General features: G+C 39.4%; 3 protein-coding genes across 15 annotated transcripts in view; 1 reads left to right on the forward strand and 2 right to left on the reverse strand.

Annotated features, from left to right (window-relative positions):
* arhgap9 (Rho GTPase activating protein 9) overlaps positions 1 to 781 on the reverse strand; it is a 54,880-nt gene extending 54,099 nt beyond the window's left edge. For 7 of the 10 annotated variants that reach the window (XM_030419672.1, XM_030419676.1, XM_030419677.1 and 4 more), the window contains exon 1: positions 500 to 781. The gene's annotated coding sequence lies outside the window, so the exon portion shown is untranslated. Of the gene's footprint in view, positions 1 to 495 lie in introns of all 10 variants that reach the window. The other 3 variants (XM_030419671.1, XM_030419669.1, XM_030419670.1) reach the window with 2 other exon arrangements.
* A 245-nt stretch (positions 782 to 1,026) lies between these two features.
* Positions 1,027 to 24,084, forward strand: mars1 (methionyl-tRNA synthetase 1). Of its 4 annotated transcripts, XM_030419600.1 has the most exons (23): positions 1,027 to 1,315; positions 3,944 to 4,034; positions 4,656 to 4,734; positions 5,000 to 5,131; positions 6,488 to 6,563; positions 6,762 to 6,946; positions 7,814 to 7,923; positions 8,299 to 8,415; positions 8,687 to 8,890; positions 10,411 to 10,612; positions 11,207 to 11,281; positions 11,537 to 11,707; positions 12,938 to 13,033; positions 13,935 to 14,052; positions 14,259 to 14,472; positions 16,249 to 16,380; positions 16,725 to 16,829; positions 17,086 to 17,281; positions 17,941 to 18,012; positions 18,308 to 18,334; positions 18,618 to 18,758; positions 19,632 to 19,777; positions 23,934 to 24,084. In XM_030419600.1, exons 1-23 carry the CDS (start codon positions 1,213 to 1,215, stop codon positions 23,953 to 23,955), a joined length of 2,814 nt encoding a protein of 937 aa, XP_030275460.1. In that variant the 5' UTR covers positions 1,027 to 1,212; the 3' UTR covers positions 23,956 to 24,084. The 4 variants fall into 4 exon arrangements, with proteins under 4 accessions (XP_030275460.1, XP_030275462.1, XP_030275461.1 ...); XM_030419602.1 differs by lacking the exon at positions 18,308 to 18,334 and having other exon boundaries at positions 1,028 to 1,315; XM_030419601.1 differs by lacking the exon at positions 23,934 to 24,084 and having other exon boundaries at positions 1,029 to 1,315; positions 19,632 to 20,373.
* Positions 20,383 to 24,763, reverse strand: ddit3 (DNA-damage-inducible transcript 3). Its single transcript, XM_030419604.1, has 4 exons — positions 24,633 to 24,763; positions 23,083 to 23,144; positions 22,403 to 22,611; positions 20,383 to 22,170 (listed from the first exon to the last, which is right to left on the reverse strand). The coding sequence occupies exons 3-4, from the start codon at positions 22,556 to 22,558 to the stop codon at positions 21,388 to 21,390; spliced, it is 939 nt and encodes a 312-aa protein (XP_030275464.1). The 5' UTR covers positions 22,559 to 22,611; positions 23,083 to 23,144; positions 24,633 to 24,763; the 3' UTR covers positions 20,383 to 21,387.
* Positions 24,764 to 24,992: the final 229 nt, after the last annotated feature.

Genomic DNA, 24,992 nt, shown 5'->3' on the forward strand with positions numbered 1-24,992 from the left:
GAAGATGGGAGCACTATGACATGCATTGTAATGTATCCAAGACATAAAAGCTGAAATCATCCTTAAATGGAATCAGTCCAAAATGTGTATTTCAAAATAAAACACAAAGCGACTGTAAATGTTCAAAATTATGATAATTAATTGAAAAAATACTGTTTAAGCCAAGAGATATGACAATGTTATTCATACTGTTTAAAACCTGCACTCATATGTGACCGATGACAAAATAATGTAATCTAACAACTTGTAAAATATAATGTACATATTATTTGTGTGCAGAACTGCGTATGGTTTATATTATAGTTGCACTCATGCCACAGAAGATTATAATACCGATGGTGAGTGAACAACAGCAACTCTTAATCTTGCATGAAATATTTACTCCTGCGATAATAGCGAATTCCTAGAGGAAAAAAATGTATATATATACAGCTTCTGACCAAACAGTTTAAGAAAAATCTCATCTTTGCATTCGAGGGACTCAACATCACTCACCCACCTTGCAGCGACGTGATGATGACAGCTCTGTTGTGTTTTTTGAGTGAGCTGCTGAGCGAGTAGGAGTTGCGTCTTTTCTCGCGGCGTGAATAAAAAAGCTTGATGACTTCACATAATTCAGGTAACGGAAGCACAGAGAAGAACTCCGCCGTGCACTTTTGCAAATTAACAGTCATACGTGTGCACTAAGTTGCCTGGTGCAGCCCATCATCATACATCCTCCTGGCGCTTTAAGTGGATAAAAAAAATAGCTTCTTCTGTGTGGGTTTGATGGTTTATGATTGGCTACAATCTCTCAATATGATTTTACACAGAACCAATCATATAACTGAACAGGCGGCGCTAGGGTACGCGCGTTTTATTCCAGGACTTCGCCCGATTCGTAATTTACACTATCAGAAAGGAATCCCGCCCGGCGGTGCTACAGTGACAAAGAAAACAGGCAGACCTAATGTGTGTCGAATGTTACGCTCGCGGGAACGGTTCATGGGAGTTGTAGTCTATTTGATGGCCAGCTACCGTTTCTGTTAACGACGCAGACGCCGCTCCAAAACTACATCGCCATGTGTAAAAGGTCGAGCACCGCTTGCATCAGCGTGGGGACGGCACTCACTGGCAAACTTTCTAACAACAGCTGCTTGTCTTGTTTTAAAGTGCAAATACTGCCACTATCAAAGCCAGCTGAAACATAGCGGAGTCGCTGCCAACGGCCAGATGAAGCTCTTCGTAAGTGAAGGCAACCCGCATTGCCTGAAGGTGTTAGCAGCTTTAGAAGTGTGCGGAGTTCAGTGTGACGTTCAGTATGTCAACCACGAAGGTAAGAAAGCATGGTTAGCTTGAATTAGTCTGTGAGTCTACATGTAAAAGAGATTTATAACAGTTGCAGTTTGCTTTAAAGCAGCAGCGGGTGATGTTAGTATTTGGTTTTCGTCGGGCTTGAGCAGAGTTTGTGCTGTAACTGACTGTTGGAATAGCAAGCTAGCTAGCTAGCTGTCATCCTGTCTGTCAGTGAGTCACTGATGAATGGAGTGGACAGTCCACCTGTGTCTGCATCTGAAGCAGCTAGAAAACTCTCTTACTGTACATCACTGCTTTGTTCGCCTTGTTGTAATGCTGTTTGTTCGTGTAGCTTCATGCAGCCTTTGTGTAGGTGGCTTCTACCTGTAGTGTATAGTTCTCCATCCTCTAGCTACACTTGTCATGTCTTTAGATTTAATTGGATTTCCAATTTAAATGTGCCCAGGAAGTGTAGAACTGAATGAGGTGTATCAGATGTTATTTATTCTTCTCTCAAACACACCCATCAAATACACATTTGTGGTGTGAATGAGCAGGTTTAAGCCAGTTGAATAAACTGGTATTGCCACTCTATAAACAAGCTCCTCTGCTCTGCTGTTGTGTGCCTTTTTAATTGGGTTTTATTTGAACAAACATTGTGATTTGATTTGCACTGTCTAGTTGCAGGGCTTAATTATACAGAGACAGTAACACTATATATCTTGTTGTACCTTTTTTTATTTTCAAAATGTGTTAGTTATTTTAGGGATAAAGAACAAAAACTAAGTTTGCTTACAGTGTGAGGCTTTTATTCCCTGCCTGTTTGATCAGGCTGCACCCAAAATACTTGATTAGATGACCAGTGACCCAAAAAATGTAGAAGAAGCTGACTCATTTAGAGTCCAACATGAAATCCAACATGTTAAAGTTCAGGTTTGACTTGTGACTGTAATCTAAACTGTACATCTGTGTCATAATTTTAATTATTGATAGTGACACAAGCCTGTATGATGAACTTGATCTTGATATTTTGACCAGATCACTCATCCCTCCTTGGGATGGGGGGACACAATTAATGTTCACCTTTAACCCAAATTTAAAAACGGCTTCTTCTTCTTGTATTAGTCTTCTCCAGGTATAGTTCAACACTGAGTTTAACATTGTATATTGTTTTACATCAAGTCTCTTTGACAAGAGAATAGGGCTACAACATATGAGTTGGTCATGCTGCTGTGACTTGGGGGTTTTTCTAACTCGATGCATTGCACGGTGGAGCATCATCTAGAAGCTGCTGTGCATGGGGAATTAGATTCTAATTAAATGGTAAACATCCCAGGCAGCTTCAGGCTTATGGTTTGATTGTGTCTGACATGTGAGAGGGGCTCCACTCCAAGTCCCAGATGTGTGCTAGTCCTCCTTGGCAGCTGGATCACAGTGATGAATAGTCAGGGCCATCTGGCATGAAGCCACAGTGTATGAATGAAGTGGACTGAACTCAAACAGAATTACTGGTGTGTGTTGGTTTTTATTTATCAACTGATTCATTATAGGGCTGCAGCTAAATATGAAATGGTATAAAAAATATATGTAAATCAGTGTTCCCCAAAGCCCAAGATGACATCCCAAAATGTCTTTTTGTCCACAACTAGAGCTGCAATGATCAAGCAATTAGTTGTTCTCACTAAACTTCTGAAGCCCCTACATTGGTATTCAGGACAGCCCTGATTTTGAGGATCAATTCTTGACAATTTCCAAAATAATCTGAGTCCAGATTTTTAAATGTTAATATTTTCTGTTTTCTATACTCCTTTATGATGGCAATTTGAATATTTTTGTGCACATTCATTTTTTTTTTCACTATGTTTTGACATGTTATAGTGTTATAATCAATGGATTAATCGGTGATGAAAATAAAAGTTAAATGTATCCCTATCCACAATCCAAAAATATTTAGTTTACTGTTATGGAAGAGTAATCAACTAACCAATTTAATTCAATACAAAGTCTGAAATATTGCACATTAATAGATTAATATAATAATACATGTTAGTCTTACTCCTGCTGTATTTTTGCTGTATGAAATCCTAGAGCCACCATAACATATCACATTATGTTGCTGAAATGAAGACATGACTAATCATGTATTATCAGAATCCCCTCATGTGGTGATTCATCCTGAGTTCTGATAAATTCCAGATTTAAAACAATATCCTTGACTGTCCAATTGACCTTTGTGTTCTTCCTGATCATTCTAGTAAACTCACTGATAAGTATTGAGGCTAAGAATTTGATCACACGATTATCCTTGAAGCATTTAAAGAGCCTTGTGCTGTTAGTTCTCCTTTAAGATGCGGTTTTGAATTCTAATATAATCTCTGCTCAGGAAGAGTAGAAATTAATTGTATTTACTGGATCTAAAATGTTCTTCTCTCTCTCTCTCTCTCTCTCTCTTAAAACGGCCATTTAAAAAAAGATTTACAGTTTGAATAACATGATTCACTCAGATGAAGAATCAAGTCTAACCAGAAACAACCTTATCTGCATAACAATCTTATCTACTGTTGTTGTTGTTTTCTACCATTTTATTTGTTTAGTTTCTATTCTGAGGAAACTGTGATTTTTCATTTCATTTTTTCATTTTATTTATTTATTTATTTATTTTTTTCAGAAAAAGTGGTGCCCTTCCTCAGCCGTCCAGCCTTGCCAGCCCTGCTCCTGTCTAGCGGGCAGCACCTTTTCAGCTCCAATGCCATCTGCCGGTCAGTAGATTTAATAATCTCCTCCAAAGGCCAAATGCAAGTTGGCATGAATGTAGAGGCTATTACTCACTGTCTCTATATACTGTAACTCATCACATATCCAAATGGGCAAGTTCAACAGAAATTACATATTTTTACTTATCTCATGTTTCTCAGTATCTAGTCATGCAGCCAGCTCCTCAGCTGTTAATGCTATGAGCCCCACAAATGAACATTTCCTTTACATCCATTATATTCGGAAGGCAGCAAAAATCTCAAAAGCTGTGTGAATATATTCCAAATTATTACCTCTAGAGGTAAATGTGGAATATGTTTTTGTAGTTTTTGTGTCAACACTTTCAAGATGCATATGATCTGTATGATCTGGACATGTAATGTGGTAAACATTTATCAATGTGTCTTCAAATTTGCAATTTTATAAATATAAGGCCATTTTTTATTCTGTAGTCTTAACCTTGAATTCACAAGGTATTATTTGCCACACATATTGAATGTAATTTAATTTATCCATTTATTAATTTTACCTATAGTCATCTGTCTAGATTTTAGATATGTGCATGTTTGAAACTGATCAGATTTCTTTTTTCTGAATTCCTTCTGTTTCCACTTTTAACACCTTAGATACCTGTTTGAAGTTAACGGACAAGACTCCAGTGAACTTTGCAATCAGTGGCTCGAATGGGAGGCCACAGTACTTCAGGTAAGCTTGACATGAAAAAAGGACCTTTCAGTTATTTTGTAATCTGGTATACGAAACACTCAACCTCTTTGTAAACTGAAGCCAACACAAATCCATGCAGCCAAATGATTTAAATTAAATCTCTCAAAAGAGCAATGTCCAGAAGAGATCGGTAGGGTTTAAGGAAATTAACTGTTTAACCTCAAGCCATGTTTCTTTGGTTTACTGCTTACTCTAATGTCATTCAATCAATTCTAATTAACCTCTGTGTGTCTTTTTTGTGCAGCCTGCACTGCTAGAGGCCCTCCACATAGCAGTGGTGCAAGGAAAAGGATCAGAGGTATCCAAAGTCCTCCAGGGGCCCCTAAACTCCTTGGACCAAAGCTTGAGCAAGGGGAACACGCCGTATTTAACTGGGGTACAGCATTAGCTTCTCTTGTTCAGCTACAACACTTCCTGTTTTCCAGTGCCTGTTCAGTTGTATTTAGACGATAAAGACAAACATACTTACTCAAACAAAGCCTTTTCAGTCTTTACAGTATGTGATCAAGTCAAAAGTTCATGACAGCTTTTTGGAAGCTCAGCTGCACTTAACTGAGTGTCTCCACTGTGCTACATCAGGCTCCTCCGGCAACATTTCCTTTTTTATTTATCTTTTTTTCAGCTGCTCATGTTGAGCTAGTGATGCATTTTTAAGTTAGAACAAATTATCTGGGGAGGAGGTCCCTTATGTTACAGATGTGCCAGAGTGTGGGTGGGTGGGTGGTTGGTTCTCTATGCGATTTGCAGCCCCTGTGGCAACGAGTCATCCGTGTCTATCATATATTTCATGTGTACAGAAATATGTTTTGTTCAGTCTCTTGGTGATTGACATGGCTTGGAGGGAACTCTGTGTGAAGCTCAAGAAAAAATGTGGTTCTCACACGCAGTGAGGAAGTGAACACACAGTCCATATTTAGTGAGTGTATGTAAACACACTAAAAACAATCATGCTGATAATAGTCTTCCTCATGGTTGTTCTGTATGTATAAAGTGACAGGGGGTCATGCAGATTCTTCTTCTCTGTTATTTACGGCTTTTAAAAGAGCAAGCATTTAGGTTTTTGATTGCTTGACAGGAAAACAAGACATGGCAAGTTCAGGAATAGTGGTGGTGATGAATCAAATTTTATTTTCAACGAATATTTTGGCTTCCTACAGTTATAAAAAAAAAAAAGATAAAAGGGTTATTGCGCTGCATTCTATTTTGCAGTGATGATATGATGTTCTCATTTTGTCTTGTGTAGAAAAATCCAGCAAACCCCTTTCCTTCACAGCGTTGCACTTCCACACCAACCTAAAATCCCAAACTCACTCTCAGCCAGACTGTGGCATGTGTAGTTCAGGTCACTGCGAAGAAGTGAGTTGTTTGCAAAAAACTTGAAACGAGCCAGCTGCCGCTTGGAGTTTCGTGTACATCTATAAGTGCTAAAAAAAAGGAAAAGAGTCCCATTTTAGCAGTTCTTTCTCACATACAAAATAAAAACAACACTATGATATACATATGTTAAATATGTATATATATATCTATTGTATTACGTATGTTATTATTACAGAATTCAAGGAAAAGACACTGTTAAAAAGACAAATTTTTTTTAGACGGCTTAATAAAGTCAATAAGTAAGCATGTTTAATTATCATGATCTCAACTTTGACAAAAATAATTGTGCATTCGTGCAATAGTGCATTTTAATTGCTTCAAAAATGAATGCTCACTAAACTTTTCTGTGTTTCAGAAAGCCGTTTCAGTAGCTGATGTTGTTTTGTGGGCTGCGCTGTACCCTGTTTTATCAGATTCTTCACTAGCGTTAGGTAAGTAATAATAAACTTGTTATTGTCCATGCATAAATTGTGCATCAATTAATAATTCTTCTTCCCTATTTTCACTCCGAGAGTCCTTATTTCTTCACCTTAAGTTTCTCTTTATTTTAAGTTGTTTTATTTCCGCATTTTTTCCTGTTCTCTATGTTCAAACGGTCCTTACCGCAACCCCTTTGCTCTCCTTTTCAGGTGAATGTAAGTGTGTGAAGACCTGGTTTGACCGTGGGGCTGTTATGCACAGTTTCCAGTCTGCTGCTCAGAAAGTGCTGCAGGGAAAAGGCCTGCAGGGCATGAAGAGCTTCATGCAGAGGCAGCCTGCCCCTCGGAGCAGCCAGTGCAGAGACACTCAGCAATGCAACAGCAACCCTGCTGAGGTATCAGCCGGATCATCAGGATAACTATTAAACTTAAAGCGCTCTTGGTGAACAAAAAGCATTCAGAGGTGCTTCAGTGCCTAACTACTTGTGCTTATGCCTGAGGAAACATGTACACCCTGTAAGGTTTCCAAGAATATGTATTGGCTTTTTTTTCTGTCATCTAAAGATGCACAAACAACACCTTGTGAGACAATGTCACACGTTTTCTTTCCCACATTTTCTGTCTTTAATTCACTATAGCGTTTGTACTTCTTTTGGAGAAGAAAGTTCAAAGGTTTGCGAGGCTCAAATTCACCTCCCTTAAACTAAGCAGTAAAGAAGATGCAGTCACCGTGTGAGAGTTAATCTGGCTCTCTGAAAGCTACATTGACACCCATGTTAGGATATAGAACGTGCAGCATATCCTCCATTTCCTTCTTTGGTGAGCATTGGATTGGAGGATTTGAACAGGTGTCAGTCACATATAGCAGTGGCAGTTACGGCTCACTGTCAGAGGAGGATGCAGAGTGTGTGTTTGACAGATTGTTAAATGTGTTAGCTTTGAGGTTAGAGGTCAAAAACAAAGTCTTTTTGATATGGCAGTTTAATGAGAGGGCCATTCTTGGAAAAAAATCACCCCCTTTATACAGTATGATTCTTTTTGAGTTTATTCAAATGTTCTGAAAACAAGACCATCTTTGTGTTTGTACTGCAGTGCCTCATCTGACATCTGAGTTCAGACTTTTATGTCCACAGTCATAACGTTTTAGAAATGTAACATTTAGTATAACAAGTTAATAAAAAAGCAGGATTATAAATACAAATATCTGATCATGGAGATTACTAACTAACCCAATGATTCTCTCTATATAAATGTTTGTTCAGGGTGATGAAGGTGAGCGTGTGGTTTCAGAAGCAGAGATGGAGGCAGCTGTTCTCACCTGGAGTAAAGGTTTGAACGACGGCCCATCGACTACAGACAGACAGCACCCTATGTAAGTAATTAAAGTGCTGTTTTGCTATTGTAGGCATTAAGCAGATTATTTATAGCTTGCAATGGGAGTGTATTCTGCAGTTTTGGATGTTGAATTATGTTTTTGGGGGTCACATTACCAAAGATCATCTTCCTGTGGGACGGTCCCACAAACTTTACCCAGCAACTGTCACGTGCAGTCTAAAGAAGAGCAGCCTGTTCCTGTTCCTGAAAAGTTTTTTTTTGTCAAGTGATCATCCAACAGAATTAGAGTAGGGTGAGTTTAGCTGCTACTTGTAGAAAATTGACTGAGGAATTAGACTCTAACCCATAAGGAGTAATGAGATAAGAAGATTAAAGCTTAGATCTGTTTTTTTTTTTTTTTTTTTCCTACCAGTTTACCACAAGAGGGCAAGCGAAACCTGCTCGTGACCAGCGCCCTGCCTTATGTCAACAATGTTCCCCACCTGGGCAACATCATTGGCTGCGTCCTCAGCGCTGACGTCTTCAGCAGGTAGGATTTTAATATTCCTTTTTCCTGATGATCAAGAATTAGATATACATATTGTCACCAAAAAACGATTACATGAGGTCAAATATGATCTTGTGCATGTATGATTTATAATTCATATATTATATAATATTCATATATTATATAATATTCACTCAAACTCAACATCATCTTTCTTCCTCTATTTGTTTCTTACTACATCTGTCCTCATCAATTGCCATCCGAGTATCTATGATGTCTTAATATTTTGACCCCATGCATCTCCTCCTTGAAGGTACGGCCGTCTACGAGACTGGAACATGCTGTTTGTGTGTGGCACAGATGAGTACGGCACAGCAACAGAGAACAAGGCCAGAGAGGAGGGTCTGACACCACAGCAGATCTGCGACAAGTATCACGCCATTCACTCCAGCATCTACAAGTGGTTCCAGATTGACTTCGATTATTTTGGCAGAACCACCACTGAGAAGCAGACGGAGTAAGTGGATGCAAGGGAGGCGGCTGCAGTTGGCCTGTTTGTAAAAATGTAATCGGCTGTTATGTGAGCTTCTTGACCCTGGTCCTCTCAAGGGTTGGGTGTGGTTCTTTTACTGTTGGTTCTAAAAGGGCACGTTTCCATACAATTACTATACAGTTATGTAACATAGGATTACTCTAATCTTGCATTAGATACTAGTGTGGATGTCTAGCCCTCTAAAGTGTGAAGTCTACTTTACTTAATCTCAGATTACTGAACATGATTGAAGAATGTAGGGTATTGGGTACAATTTCAAGTTTTACCAACTAAGGAAAACAATATTTTTTAAAACATTTGTTTTAATTCTCAAGTCAAATTATCCATTCATTTATATTGATGCGGTACCTTAGACTGCATATATGGGCGTTAAAAAGAAAAAAGAAAAGTACAAAGAATGCCTGAAAAATCTACAATTCATAACAAGACAGAATATTCTTTGAGATTATTCAATCATAGATGTGCACCAAAGAAAGGGAAATTTTAAGGTTGGATCAGCTGATGCTTGCCCTGTATTAAGCCTGCAGCAGATGACATTATCAAATTATAGGCTACTTTGCAATTGGATTCAGCAATAGTAAAATACTTGTGATTTTGTTAGCCAAGTTTTATCAAATTATTGTAAAGCATCTGAGCTTTGACCTGTGGAGTTTTTACCCAGCCAAAAAAAAAAAAAAGAGAAAAAAAGTGATTTTGATGAGGGGAAAGCTATTGTGCGTCAGGAATTACAACACTATGGACAGATGCAAGGATATCGCTGGTTACAACTACAGGCAGTGCAAGTCCACTTAAATCTGCTGGATGCTCCCCCTAAAATATGGATGGAATGTGTCTCTTTCTTCCATTGAAACAATCAAAGCAAAAGAGTAGACTTCTTCTTAAGCAGGATAAATTGTCATCTTATTTTTGTTTTTATGGGGTTTCAAATAAAGACCTGGAAAGATGCTTTTTTTTGTTGGGGTTTACCTACTTATATGGAAAAATAGGAAACAAAAGAGAGACACTTTTTTATCTAAAGAACAGAATTGAATTCTTCAACTTATACACAGAAATGGATTACAGACATAAAAACTCTTGTTTTATGGGGCCCTTTACTTTGATAGAGTACAACATAAAAGGCATCGAACGGCATGCACCAGAACTGCTTTGAAAAATGAAAACAGCCCACAGATTAAAGACTTTTGAAAAGTGCTTTGGGTGTTAGGTCCTGCATTTTAGATTTACTATCACAGACCAAAGATTACAGGCAGCTTTGTTTTTTTATGTCACGTTTTTCTTAAATCAATAACACAAACTCTCTTTCCTTCAGCATTTTCTTCTAGTATATTTTTCTTTATCTAAAGTCTCGACATTTTCTAGCCAATGGAAAAACAGGATCAGTTTATATCATTTTATAAAAACTCTCAAAAGACAAACCTTTTGTCATCCCAGGCACAGCCCCAAAGATATCTTTCATTCAACTTCTCCCCTTATTATCCATTTAGGATAGCCCAGGATATTTTCTGGCGACTCCACAAGCATGACTTTCTCATGGAAGACACGGTGGAGCAGCTCCGATGTGAAAGCTGTCAGCGCTTCCTTGCCGACCGCTTTGTAGAAGGCATCTGTCCCCACTGCACCTACCCAGAAGCTCGTGGTGACCAATGTGACAAGTGTGGGCGTCTCATCAATGCTGTGGAGCTCAGGGTGAGTTTGAAGGAGCATGTTGATGATAAAAGGCAAGAAGAGGATGATCATAATAAATCTATGGTGATAATTAATTGACTATTACAACAAGAACGATGGTGTTGGGGGTGCCGTTTAGCTCAGTGGCAGAGCAGGCGTCACATGTACAGAGGCTTTGTCCTCACTGCAGCGGCCCCGGCTTTGAGTCCCGGCCTGGGGCCTTTTGCTGCGTGTCAGTCCCTCTCTCTCTCATCATGTTTCCTGTCACATCTTCAGCTGAGGTATCAATAAAGCCATATAAAGGCCAAAAAAAACGATGAACAATGGTGTTGGTAAATGCCATACCATTTTTGTTCTTTGTTGTTATTATGCTGTATATTGAAGGGAAAAAAACTAGTTCTGATACTAATTAGCTTTCAAGATTCAAGAAGAATTGTATTGTCATTTAATGGTGGAAAAGAAGATGACTGCAGAAGTTTTTTTGTTGTTGTTTTTTTTACTTTACTCTACCTTGCCATCTCTGAATTCAACCTTTCTACTCAGCAATTTCAGTTAAAAATCAAGTAGAATTCAGCCTTACTGGTTTTGATCATTGTTCATCGCTGTCCCCTCCAGGAACCCCAGTGTAAGGTCTGCAGGCAGACTCCAGTCATCCGCTCCTCCAAACATCTTTTCCTGGACCTGCCAAAGGTATGCTATTCACACTGCGTTGTCCATTCTACAGTTTAGACGGGGGTTGTTGTTCACGGGGATAGAGACAGAGTTGGCTTGTTAAGAAAGTAAAGGCATAAAGTGTAATTCCACATCTAAGAGCTTTTGGAAGGCAGTTATCCCTGTGGTAAATGTATTACATAAACGGCTTTACTCTCTCTGTGCTGTGGTTTAGAGTTAAGACATTTGGTTGTTTTCGTCAACATTTTCATTCTACTTCTTTCTGTCATGCAGCTTGAAACTCAGTTGGAGCAGTGGCTGGACAAGTCAACCAGCACAGGAGACTGGACAGCAAATGCCAAACAGATCACTCGCTCCTGGCTGAGAGATGGACTCAAACCTCGCTGCATCACCAGGGACCTGAAGTGGGGAACACCAGTACCTCATCCTGACTTTAAAGAGAAGGTCTGCTTTTGTTGCCCAGAGTGTAAAAATAATTCAAAAGATGCACACACCATCACTCTTTTTTTCCCCTCTTGTATTGAAGCATAATAAAGCTCTACTGCTGAGCTAATTCCCCTGCTGAGAAAATAATGAAGGCAAACACTTAATATCTGAGGTCAGGTCCCTAATTAAACATTGAGAATGACTGTGCACTTCATTATCTGTTTACAAATGCTGAAGTGACTGATGATAGTGCAGTGCTCTCTAACAGCACTCTTGCGTTTCACTGGGCCACTCTCTAAATCTGGCATGTGTTAACATGTTTAGATGCTGACCGCTTCTTTATGTACACATCTCTAAACTTGCTTTAACTATTAATATTTAAAAGTGCATCATGTCATTTTTGAGTAGAAAATGTAATCGGAAGAGAAAAATCTTCATTCATTGACTTTCAGAACTGAATAAACAGCATTCTGGGGACCATATCCCCCTGTGAGGACGGTCAAGGAAAAATATATGAACTTTTACAAATGTAAAACTGATGAATCAGTTGGCCGATATTAACGACGAAGCTTATTTTTTGGGGCAAAAAAAGATGCCTGGGGGTCATTTATATTTATTTTCTGTATAAAGTTGACTTTTTCAGTGCAGTTTTAGATTTTTTCAGATGATGACGTTTAATAGTTGAACTGTAAAATATACTCCCTCTGTTATCTATGTTTGATAACCACATTTATGGGGAAAATTGCAAAAAAAACTATGTATATCAGTAGATGTATGATAGTGGAATGAAATATGGTATCTACAAAGTGCATCTTTTAAGGAAAGCTGCTGAAAGTCACATCCTCAATTGAAATTAATGTTTGTATCCAAGTTTTTTGATTTCTCCTAATCTTTGTGTCCTTTTCTAGAGTGAATCATGTGGTCCAGAAATTTCTATAACACAAAATAGAGCTGAAACATATTATCTTCAGTTCATTCAATTAGTTGTTTGGAATGTAGCTGACAGAAAATAGTGAAAAATGTCAATCAGTGTCTCTCGGAGCCATAGATGCCTTCCTTGAATCGTTTTTTTTTTCCTCAACCTTCCTCAATCAGAGAATTTTGACTCTTTTTGCAATTTTTTAAGAAAAAATAAATAAAATTTGAAAAAAAAATCAAAATGGTAATGGCTGGTGTACTTGTCAACTTATCGATTAATTGCAAAAAAAATGCATCCTTTTTCACTCACAAGTCTTTCTGCCTCTGCAGGTGTTCTACGTGTGGTTTGACGCCCCCATCGGTTATCTGTCCATCACCGCCAACTACACTGACAAATGGGAAAAGTGGTGGAAGAATCCTGATCAGGTAACCCCAACCTCCAACGCACATGTTGTCAAAATTTATGAGCCGAGCAGAGTACTGACGCACGAGCTTGGCACCGATTTTGTCCTCTTTACAACACAGAATGAGTCTGATTGCTTTTTTCATTGCCCCATCTGGGCTTCTGCACTCACCATTAAAACACAGTGGTAATTCCTAGCCTCATATAACCCTAATGTGAAGCAGATGAAGACATAACCTCTTTGATTATGAGAACTCGATGATTATGTTTTGTACCCTGCTACAATGTACACACCAAGGGCATCAAACACTTTATTTCTTGCACTCTGAAGTTGTGCCTTTTCTGTTGCAATTTATGGTGCAAATATGTTTATTCATGTAAAGGAAAACACAAAATTCAGGTACCAAGTGACATTTCAAAATCAAATAGAATATAACGCTCTAAGGCTGTCAGATGAGGGGTTCATAAAAATCTTCTTTGTTGTTTTTTGGGTTTTTATTTTGGTCCATGATACTGTCATCAGCTTTTCTCAGAAAGGGTGAACAAGTTTACATTTTGTGTGCCTATATGAGATATTTTAGGCTTTCACACATCTCAGCTTCCCACACATACGGTAACAAGTGTCGAGCTAAAAACAAGTGCAAGTCAGCTAGCTAGATCATTTACATGTGGACTAATGTGGGCCTAAAACTATAGATGGAAACAAATCTAACCTATCTTCTTCATACTCACTGACTCATCTCCTCTCCATCTAAAATCCCAGGATTGAGCTCATGTTATGTGTGTGTGATGGCCTCTATTTGCACAGTGAGGGAGAGAGATGGGGGTTGGGGAGAGCTGATAAGTCCTCTTTGAACTGGATGATCTCATGATGATCTAATATGATGTCATCCTAACAGTGCAATGTTGGTTCTCTGCCATCAGGTGGAGCTGTACAACTTCATGGCCAAAGACAATGTGCCATTTCACAGTGTGGTGTTCCCCTGCTCTCTACTGGGAGCTCAGGACAACTACACTCTGGTCGGCCACCTCGTTGCCACTGGTAAGACTGATGATTTCACTAGTTGATTAATCATTCATATGTTATATTGTTAGACTAAGTTGGATTAACAGCAGATCTTAAAGTGGTGTTAATGGCACATTTACTCTGTTTGGCAGTTATGTAACACCAACATCACGGTCCAGCACATTCACACTGGAAATTAAGGTCTGGCTTTGGCGGTAACCTATGCTGTAACTTCCCAACAGAGTATCTGAATTACGAGGACACCAAGTTCTCCAAGAGCCGAGGCGTGGGTGTGTTCGGAGACATGGCCAAGGACACGAACATCCCGTCTGATGTGTGGCGGTTCTACCTCCTGTACGTGCGTCCAGAAGGACAGGATTCAGCCTTCTCCTGGGCTGACATGGCTACCAAGAACAACTCTGAGTTACTTAACAACTTGGGCAACTTTATCAACAGGTTGGTAATCGTCATGTTATAAAATTGCATCACAATAAGGGGTACACTTTTCCATCATGTCTGTATACGTTAAAGGTTTACATACCCTTTATATTTATTTCATTATTTTTATTGTATTGTTTAGTTTTATTTAGTTAAATTTTTCCTTTCACTTAATCACCATTTCCCTCTCCTTCGAACTCTTAAAAGGCTGTCACTAATTTGTCGGGCATGATCAATAAAGATTTATATTACCTTGAATATCTTCTCTGTAAATTCTGCTACTTTCTAATCACATATAGTCAGTAAGTGAGAAATGAGAAACATCCAAATTTAACTTGTGATCCTCCTTGATAGTCTGTGATCCAAACAACAAAACCTGCACAAATCTCCTTTTCCTGATACTTTTCCCTGCAATGTAGATTTTGTGACATTTTCTGTGTGTCAGGGTTTCTTTTTCTGTTTAATTGTTATGATCAGTTAAAATCAGTCATAAGTGAAACAAAAAATGGGGCAATCCACCTCAATCCACCTCGGGGTGATACAAGTTGTCCTCAAACATTTTGTACATAATAAGTTTCACAGAAAAAGTAAATACGCAGCAAAACTGTCATCCGGTCCAATTAACAACTAAGTTTTCAGATTGTTGTACTCGTTGGAGACAAAAAAAAGAAGTCTGTTAGAGCTGTAACTATTACAAGAGGCTCACCCTAGTTTTCTAAATTTGTTTGGGATGGCGTAATTTAGCCCCAATTACATCGCCTGAAATGATTTTTAAAAGATCAGGGTTAAATCCCACATCAAAGATTTTTCTCAGCATCTTTTTTTTTCCCAAAGTACCTTGATCTTCAAAATTGGTCTCGGGCAGCAGCGTTGATGCCTAATTGGTTCAAAAATATCTTGTAGATTGCATCCAGCCTAAGGTGTTTGGAGGTAGAAAGTATTCTGCTTCAGAAAAGAAATTCTGTCCTTGCCTGGAACCAGTTTCTAAATCACTACATCATTAGCGACAGCGTGTCCATCTTATGCCGCTTTTCCAAATTCATAAACGATCCTGGGCTGTGGTGTTCCTGCTAATTGCTGCTCAGTTGAAATGTTGACTAATGAGAATTTCGCAAATAATCAGCTCGGCAAACCAAAATGGGTAAATCCCTAATTCATATTTACTAGCAGCAAATGTTACTTTATTGATTGGGATGATTCAGCTATTATAACAGTAAGAATATTGGGTTTTTTTGGGGGTTTTTTTTCCCGGATGAAGAGAAACCCTTAGGGCTTGGCAGTTTCACTAATAAAAACAAGTTTAGAATGCAGGTCACACAAAGTTCATTCTCACACATCAAAATTGTTGGATTCATTGTTAATTTAACAGTTATGTCAAGGCATTTTGGCTTGGCAGACTTTCCCCAGAGGTTGAGAGATGTGTAAAATATAGAACAGTCTGTTGCATCATACGTGACAAAAACCTCACTACACAAACCCTGATGTACACATGAAACTCATTTAAAGAATGACTGGCTCCAACATAAAGGCGATGAAGGAGCTGTGAAGAGGCTCAACGCAGCACACTGTTGTGTTAGTTTACACTCGCAGAGCACTGTATTACATCTAGCAACAAAATCCATAATTTATAAACAATTAGCAAGTCAAGTAACGTGCCCTTCTCTCGCTTTGCTCTCCCTCCCTCTCAAGGCTTCTCTCGCTGCCTTTCTCCCTCCATTCTCACATTTTTCCCTGACCCCTATTTTATGTCTTTATCCGTCTCATTAAAACCCCTCTTCTCCCTCTCTCCTCCAGAGCTGGCATGTTTGTCACCAAGTTCTTTGACGGCTGTGTGCCTGTGATGGAGCTACAGCAGGAAGATAAGAAGCTGCTGGCTCTGGTGGGCTGGGAGCTGCAACAGTACATCCAGCTTATGGATAAAGTCAAGTAAGACCATTCAAGTCCATACCTGTCAAGAGGTTAATGTTGGGATTTAGACAGACATCTATTAGTTTAGGTGAAATATCTTTTAATATGTAAAAAATAATCTTGTTTTGAATCAGTTTAAGTCAGGGATTTAAAATTAAAAAAATATGAAAATGTTTATGCAAGTGTACATTTTCATTTTTGCTCTAAATCACATCTATTAGATTGGTGGTTGTGTCATCTCGGGATACAATTTGATGGAATTAAAGTGCATTGTGTATTATGGGTTGCGGTCGCACAACTTCCTTCAATTTAGATTAATGTTGGTCGGCCGTCATCAAATTTTCTCTCAAATGTTCCTCCAGAATCCGTGATGCTCTGAAACATATCCTCAACATCTCTCGTCATGGCAACCAGTACATTCAGGTCAATGAGCCCTGGAAGAAGATCAAGGGAGAAGACACAGAAAGGTGAGATTCTCCTGACCGTCTCATCACAATCTGTACCTCTGTAGTTGCACTGGTAGCTGTGATCCTCATTTTATATTAAAAACACTGATGGTAGAAGGATATATGATATGTTCTCTGAACACAGAAAAAAAGTTGTTTGATTCAGTAGATTGATTTCATGAAATCAATTCTAAGAAGAAATGAATAATAGTAAGATCTAACATTTAGATTCACGATCTGTCCGTCTGACTGACTTATCTCTTTTTCTGTTCGTCAGGCTACGTGCAGGCACAGTGACGGGTGTGTCTGTAAACATCGCCTGCTTGCTGTCCGTGATGCTGTTCCCATACATGCCTACGGTCAGCCAAACCATCAGGGATCAACTCAACGCACCTCAGTCTATCATCAGTACCATGTTGCAAGGCAATGGCACCTTTGTATGTGCCTTGAGTGCCGGCCATCGCGTTGGCACCGTGAGTACGACCTGAAAAAGTACACACACACACTGTTCATACATGTGTAGACAGATATACCTGTGGAACCTCCTGTATGTTGACACGGGGTGATACAATGAGGATGCAACAGCCTGTCAATATTTCAGTGCGCTGGAGGACATTGTTGTCATGTGAACACACACACACACACACACATACACACACAGTAAAGGAAAACAGCCCCGACGGTGTTTCCAGGCTTCTGCCTTTCCAATAGCAACTTTCTCTCAGGCCACTTGTCCCTTCAGGCCGTATTGTGGTGACCTGTGTCTGCAGCTGGCTGCCAATGCTGCTTTCAGTCTCCAACGTTATTATATTTCGTGTCTGAGGTCTATTCTAATGTCACTCTAAAGCACAAACACAACAAGAACTTATCCGACAAATCACGTCTTTTTTCCCTACCTCTAATGCTGCATTGAAGAGCGGTGATCATGATCGAACCTACGCAAATTTCTCATACATAGTTATCTACGTACTTACTTGCATAATCCTCTTTGTTCAAAGACGAGCACAGAGCCTCCAGGTTAAATTTTCCAGCTACACTGGCCTTGGGCTGGATCCACAATTGCAAACTTTTTAAATATTCGTGCCTATGTTTTTTTGAATTTCTACCTTTTGTTCCCTCGTTTTATTCTCAGGTCAGTCCGCTGTTCCAGAAACTGGAGGTGGACCAGATTGAGGCTTTGAAGAAGAGATTCAGTGGACAGCAGGTATTTGATGTTTATTATGCCTAATGGTCTGTGCATCAGTTCCATCATGTTATGTGGTAATATAGGTTGACTATCTATGAATAATGAAATAAGAAAGAATTGTTAATGCACAGCCGTTCACGGGCCTCTGTCAGACTGCTGTCGTGCATAAGAATTTGTACTCAAGACTTCTATGTGTTGTGAGACGTGATGCAGCACACAAACAATATGAATTTTTAAATTATGTATTGAGCATCCATCATATAGATAAAAATAATTCCCTCTCTAAACCCTCTCCTCAACCGCTTGCCTCTAGCCGGAAGATGAACCACCTAAAAAAAAGGTATTGAGTGGTATTTGTGTGTCAAGAGTCGCACTGTCGTGTCAGTGTTGATTACCGCACGCCTTCACTGGCACTAGCACCTCATCTAACATTTTTATTTTTACTCATCCCTGTGTGTCCGGTGTGATTCACTGCCCATTCACACGACTTACTCATACAATCCTGCTCGACATTTTGAGTGATGAGTGTTATTGTCTGAAATGAAGCAAGTAATCTCTAGAATATAATAACCATCAAAACGCCTCAAATTCAAACACCGTCATCTGTCTGTTTCCTCCCTCAGACGACAGCTCAGAAGGCTGCCAACACTCAGCCTGCTGCTGTGCCAGCTCCTGCTGCTGCTGCTGCTGCTGCTGAGGTTGCGCCGGTGAACGGAGTGGACCCAGAAAAAGCTAAGCAGCTCACACAGGCTGTGGCTGAACAGGTGAGATCGCTGGCTAGTGTGAACGCAATGTTGAGTGAAAATCAATTGTGACATTTTTTATCTTTAGTAATCTGTTATTGGAACTTGAATTCTGTAATTATTTTAAAATGGGAATCAACATTCAAACAAATCTGGATACGCCCGAGTCCGTTGAATGGCTAGTTTTCATCGGCAGTCCCTGCGTCTGATGTTAACGCTCATCGTAGAATAAATAGAAATAACATATCGTGTTCTATAGTTTAAAAACAATTGCTGCTTTGCGATTTTAAAAAAACATATACGACAGTTGAATAACACGAGAGAGCAAAATCCATCATCAGATGGATAAAAGTAGCATCCGTGTTTAAATTTTTAGGTGTCAACAAGCCATTTTTTCGTACTACACACTGATTTTGTTTTTAAATATTATCATTTTAATTCCTTTTGTTTTTCAATAATATCAATTTAATTCTATTGTTTGTTTTAAACATAGTCTTCCGTAATCCGTAATCTTCCGTAAGGAATGAAAACGATCTCTCCAAAAATTGTCTCACGCACGCAACAAGGTACTTGTCGCTGAAAATAATGCTGGCTAATTTTAAAAGCTAAATTTATTTGGAATCTCTATTTTGAAAATAATCCGTTAACGCTTCACTTTGTAGGTAATGGATCAAAATTGTTTTATCTTAATTTTTTTATTTTACATTATTTCTAATGCAGCGGTAAAAATCTTGAATTCTCAGTGTTTCCAAACCAAGACAGACGCGTAAAATTACAAACACACAAATTGCCGCCTCAGATAATTGCGTTCTATTTGTCCATTTAAGCTAACATTTTTAAAGACGAATGTGGGTGTGATAAATCTATTAAAACCCGTCATTTTATCCGACACAGGGGGACAAGGTGCGAGCGCTCAAAACCCAGAAGGCAGACAAGGCCGTGATTACAGCGGAGGTCACCAAACTGTTGGACCTGAAGAAACAGCTGGCTCTAGCTGAGGGGAAGAGCCCTGAGCCTGCACCTCAGAAGGGCAAGAAGAAGTGAGACATAAAAAAAAAAATGAAAGCAAAAACAACGGAGGTTAGTCAGAGGAAGGGAAGAGTAGAATGGTTTGAGGTATGATAGTGGAGAATGGGAACAAGATGTACACTAAGAGAGATGAGGGTATTAGCTTAAGGCAAAGCCGTGACAGGATCTAAGACAATGTGGTGTTGGCACTGAGGACTAATGAAATGCTGGATAGGCCGACGGGGAAACGAAAACACACAAAAAGGGAGTCAAATGAATACAGCTACAGAATGGAGGGATTTCTCCAAATCCCTACACCAAAAGAAACTGATTTTATACTCTCCCTGTGATAAAGTCAGCATACGATATTAGCTTTGGAAGGTGTGTTGCGCATTTAAAGATGTTTTTTATATCCTCTAAAATTTTGTTTTTGCCATTTGCTACAAATACCCTTTTTGGATCCAGAAAATTAATTTAAGTTCTGCTAAAAAAAAAAAAGTTGTCTGTACTCTTCTCCTCCTCCTTTTTTCAATTACCTCTCATTTACACCATTTTCTACAAAAGAAAAAAAAATCATTCATACAGTACAGTTAAACGGAAAACCAATAAACATTACATGACACAGAAACTTTCACCTTTTTTTTCCTTTTATTGCAAATTTTGGGATTACAATGAAGGGTAAAGTAAACGGTATGGTAAAATACATGTATTTGATGCCATCAATGATAACAGCCATGCATATTATTCTACGATTAACAATTTGTGACTACAATGAGAAAATAACAGTGGATATGTTGGCATTTTACAGTACAGGCCATTACAGTACAATCATATATATATTACAGTGATTATATAAAAATAGTAAATCAGGGTAGAACAAGTCGTGGTAATTCCACAACAAATCCTTATATTGATAGAAAAGGTCAGCTTAGAAAGTATAGCCGGGTCCTACTATATCTAAATACACATACACACAAGCCATGGGTTATAAAAAAGTAACAAAGAGTATGAATTCTCTCCCAAAAAAACGCATTCTCTCATACTCACACTGCACTGGGCACTTTCAAACTTTTCCTGAGCTCCTAAACTCTCCACAAATTGGGGCAAATAATCTCTGCTAGCCGGATTGCAGCCCTTAAGGTAGGAGTTACAATTATTGCAAAATGGTGGGAACGGATGACGATGACATGCACTCTCTTAATCAAGTTCCTTTCTTTCCAGCATACAAATCATCAAATGCTCCTAACTACTATTCCTGCAATCCTATTTGGTGGGATTTAAGTTAGGCATTTTTTTAAAAAAGGACAAACATTCATCAAAACCACTGAATCAGTTGCACTTAGAGCTGTCTGTTCTTCCTTTTCCTTTAAACATGCTGTGTCTTTTTATTTGCCGCATTGCTGTTGCAGCCCCTTCTCTCTGTGCCTTTTCTTGTCTTGACTTTCATCACTTTCCTCCTTCTTGCCATCTTAAGCGTTCTGTCTTTTCCAAAAATCATCTTCCTTATAAAATATCTTTGGTTTCCATTCTTTCCTGTCTAAGAGGCATTTCATGACCACCATATTACACCTTTCCCCACCACTGCTTATTCCAATTCTGTTGGACCTTTCATTTTTTATTCCCGTCTTTCATTTTTTCCCCCTTATTTCCTGGTGTTGACTAGTCTCTCTATCAGGGCTCTACGTGTCCTCTGTACCTCCTCTCCCAGCCTTTCAATCTCTGCTTTCAAACGCTCGTTCTGCTCCGTCAGCTCCTGTACCTTCCTCTCGTTCTCCTGCTCTCTCTCTTTGCGACTCTTTTTGGCAGACGAATAAGATGAGGATGTTCGTTGCGTGGAGGAGGCGAAAGAGGACAAGGCACTGTTGGACCTCTCGCTGGTGGTCCTCTTCCGTTTCCCCAGGCGGGAGGACGGATAGACAGAGGGAGAAGAAACTGGTGAGGAGGGAGAGGAACAATTTTGAGATGGGGACTGGGAGGCTGAGGAGGAGCAGGATGGAGAATCGGGAACACAGGGCAGTTCCTCCTCGCTGGGCGAGGGAGACGCGGGATGGACGTTATTAGCCTGGTGGTGTTGATGGTGGTGGTGGTAATAATAGCTGCTGCTGATCACCGCTCCGCTCGGATCCACCATTCCCACTCCTCCTTCACTCAGCAACTCGAAGAACTCTGGAGGCAGCAGATCACTGCCGCCTCCTACCGAGCTATCTCCACTTCTGCCACTCTCAGCCTCGGCCCGCCGCTCTTCTGCAACTGCTGGACTCATGCAGGAGGAGGAAGAGGAGGATGACGATGAGGTGTGATGCAGAGGCTGGGTGTTGTGGCTCTCCTCTGTTGCCCTCTGAACACCTTCGCCCCATGTCTGGCTTCCATCCGTCAGCCACGTCAGAGAACAACTCTCAAGAACATCCAGAAACTCCGGCTCTTTCTGTGAACAAAAACGGAAAAGTCAACACCTGTCACACCATCTAAAATAATAATAATAATAATAATTTAAAACAAAATCAAACTGAAAGTACATTTCACATCACTTTTATTATACTTAGTATACAAAACGTGCTAAATCTTAGGAAAAGAGAACATTTTACGAAAATACAACTGACGACAACACTCACACTCATCATAGGTGTGATAGCCATTTCATTCTTCAAGCTACTGACCTCGGTACATGTGGGGGCACGTGCCAGTTTTGCCCCTCCCGCGTCGGAGCCCAGAATATCCTGCAGGTCCTCATACCACGCCTCCAACTCTGCACCACACAACGGCCCCACGCCAGGGGGGTACGGCGGGGGCAGGTGTAGCCACTCGGCAGTCATCTCGCCAGTCAGTCACAACTCACAGATACTCGGCCAACCGGTTCACACTGGACCTGATGGAGGGGAAGGAGGGTTGGGATAAGAGTGCAGAGGGGCCGACGTCAGATGACTGACACATCACAAAGACTCAACCAGTGGCAGAATGGTTGAGATTAGCAAGGCTAAGTAGTGTGGAGATAGGTAGGATAAAGGCTGTGGGAATTATTGCTGAGAACACTTTGAGAAGTCTTAATCTGTATAATTATTAACATTGTGATAAAAAAAACTAGACCAAAGACCAAAAGTGCAGTATAATGTGTAATCCGCTTAAAATTTAAATGGAATAACAGTGACACTAAGTGAGAAATAACTGACCTGCACTATAATTGTTGATAAGAGACATTTGAAGACTAAAAATATGAATAAAAATGTCCAATAACTCAATTCCAGTATAAGGTTTGGATTAAATTTAACCAATTGATTAAATCAAAGTCTTTACTTTACATGCAGCATTTGGAATGTAAAATATGAGAAGACCAATTTACCTTTAGAAAGTCTCTGTTAATCAAGTCTGCCAATTTGTTGGAGATAGCTTGTCCCAACAATTCTGAAAGAAAAAGTATTTGATAGGTTAGTGTTAAATCCTGTGTGGAAAAAAAATTATCTTGAGGGCTGGAATCTGCTGAGATTTCAGAATCAAATTGATGATTTGCAAAAATACAGAGCAAGAGAACAAAGGGTGCTTAAAATGAATCATTAATATCTGCTCTGAGAAATTAAAAATAATGATGAAAATATTACAATAACTTTTGAAATGATACACAAGGATGGAGAAGAATAAGATTCCAGTCACTTAATTCTTGTAAACAAAAGACAAAAATGCTCTCCACTGCGCCCCCTGCTTTCTACGGTCCTCAAAACACGTTGGGATCGATAAACAAGTGGTTAAAAACGACGAGTATATCCTTATAGTGATCTCTCCAGGTCTGACAGTCAGGTCCACTATTTGTATTAATTACTTACAGTGTCCAAAATAGAAATCAATGAACGAAAGTCACTTTAATCTCTATGATCAAGGAAGAGAAAGCTTGTAGTTGTAACATTTAATATTAAATTGAAAGGCTTCAGCTTCTCTCCTATGCAAAGAGAAAAATAATTAACACATCCACAGATAAATGAGGCGTTGTCAGGGATGTGAAAGATTAAATAACAAAGTGATAATTAAAAAAAATACTAATAAAGAAATTCTCTTTAACTTGATGTTAAACTCCCCGTGATAGCGCCAACATACCTGCATTCAAACTCAGGTTTTGTCAATAAACGTACCAATTATTATAATTTTTTTTTGTAATACACTATACAAAATTTTCTAATCTAAATATTTTCTTTTTTTTAGTGGGGCTACATGTCCAACATGAGCCAAGACAATTACGTCATGGAAATGCAAGTCCAGCAGGAGGAATGGGCGAAACAAAAGGAAACGCACGGAGAGGAATGGAGTGGGTTGGGTGGTTTAAAAAAAATACAAATAAAAGGACAAAACAACATTAACATCCATCCATTCATTCATTCAGTGGTTAACGTTGACTTTAAACGGGTTTGTGAGGAGTGTGAGAAACAAATGCAGCTGTCAAAAATTAAAGCCGTCCAGTTTCGAGTCAACAGCCCCACCAGTTACTGTCAGACGTCACACGGAGTGGGCTAATGTCTCATTTGTTTAAAAGGAAATGACACTTTAAAAAAACAAGTGCTGGATGCTGAAGCTATAAAATTACGAAAATAATTTAACAGCATAAAACACGCTCGAGCATCGAAAAGGACAGAAAACTTCCTGGTTTAAAGTCCGTGCGAGCTGTACAACTTGTCAAGCGAAGCAAGACAACACATGAAAACAACTCGATGTTGAAATATGATTGAATAGGACAACTGTTCTTCCAAAAAAAGCGCTGGGATATCTGCCATAAACATGAAATATTGTCTTCTGTCCAGCACACCAGACCACTTTAAGAGTGCGTTCAGTAACCGTTACTCCCCCCAAAGACTGAAAAACAGCCACCAACTGAAACACAAACTACCAACAATAAACTCCACTTACCCTTTTTCTTTTATTCGCTCGCCTTCTCGACTGTCTTGAACTCGAATGTGGATATTTTAGTAAAAATTGGTGATAGCTCATGTTAACCATTGTTCAGTCTTCACGGCTGAATGTGATTTTTCGGAAACTCCCGGCGGTGTTTATAAGGAGGGAGAGGCCAACCGAACTATGCATGGGAAGGTAGTTTCATCACAACCTAGCAGAATGTGGAAGACCGACGTTCCAACGGTCCAATCAGGAGGGCGGAGTTAAGATCTTTTCCTTGGCGACATCCAATAGGGTGGCGAGAATTCAGTACCGAGGCGGGGCTAGGCGTCGTCTGGGCTGGTTGAGCTCGCTCCATCTCGTATAGTTTGTACG

The sequence above is a fragment of the Sparus aurata genome, chromosome 6, assembly GCF_900880675.1.
Source record: "Sparus aurata chromosome 6, fSpaAur1.1, whole genome shotgun sequence".
In the NCBI taxonomy this organism is placed as follows: Eukaryota; Metazoa; Chordata; class Actinopteri; order Spariformes; family Sparidae; genus Sparus; species Sparus aurata.

Excerpts from the sequence above, each read along its gene's own strand:
- mars1 (XM_030419600.1), top strand. The coding sequence starts at position 1,213 with ATGAAGCTCTTCGTAAGTGAAGGCAACCCGCATTGCCTGAAGGTGTTA. Across the intron at positions 4,735-4,999 it reads GGGAGGCCACAGTACTTCAG|CCTGCACTGCTAGAGGCCCT; the intron begins GTAAGCTTGACA and ends TTTTTTGTGCAG. Across the intron at positions 11,282-11,536 it reads TTTTCCTGGACCTGCCAAAG|CTTGAAACTCAGTTGGAGCA; the intron begins GTATGCTATTCA and ends TCTGTCATGCAG.
- ddit3 (XM_030419604.1), bottom strand. The coding sequence starts at position 22,558 with ATGACTGCCGAGTGGCTACACCTGCCCCCGCCGTACCCCCCTGGCGTG. Across the intron at positions 22,171-22,402 it reads GTGCCCCCACATGTACCGAG|AAAGAGCCGGAGTTTCTGGA; the intron begins GTCAGTAGCTTG and ends TTTTGTTCACAG.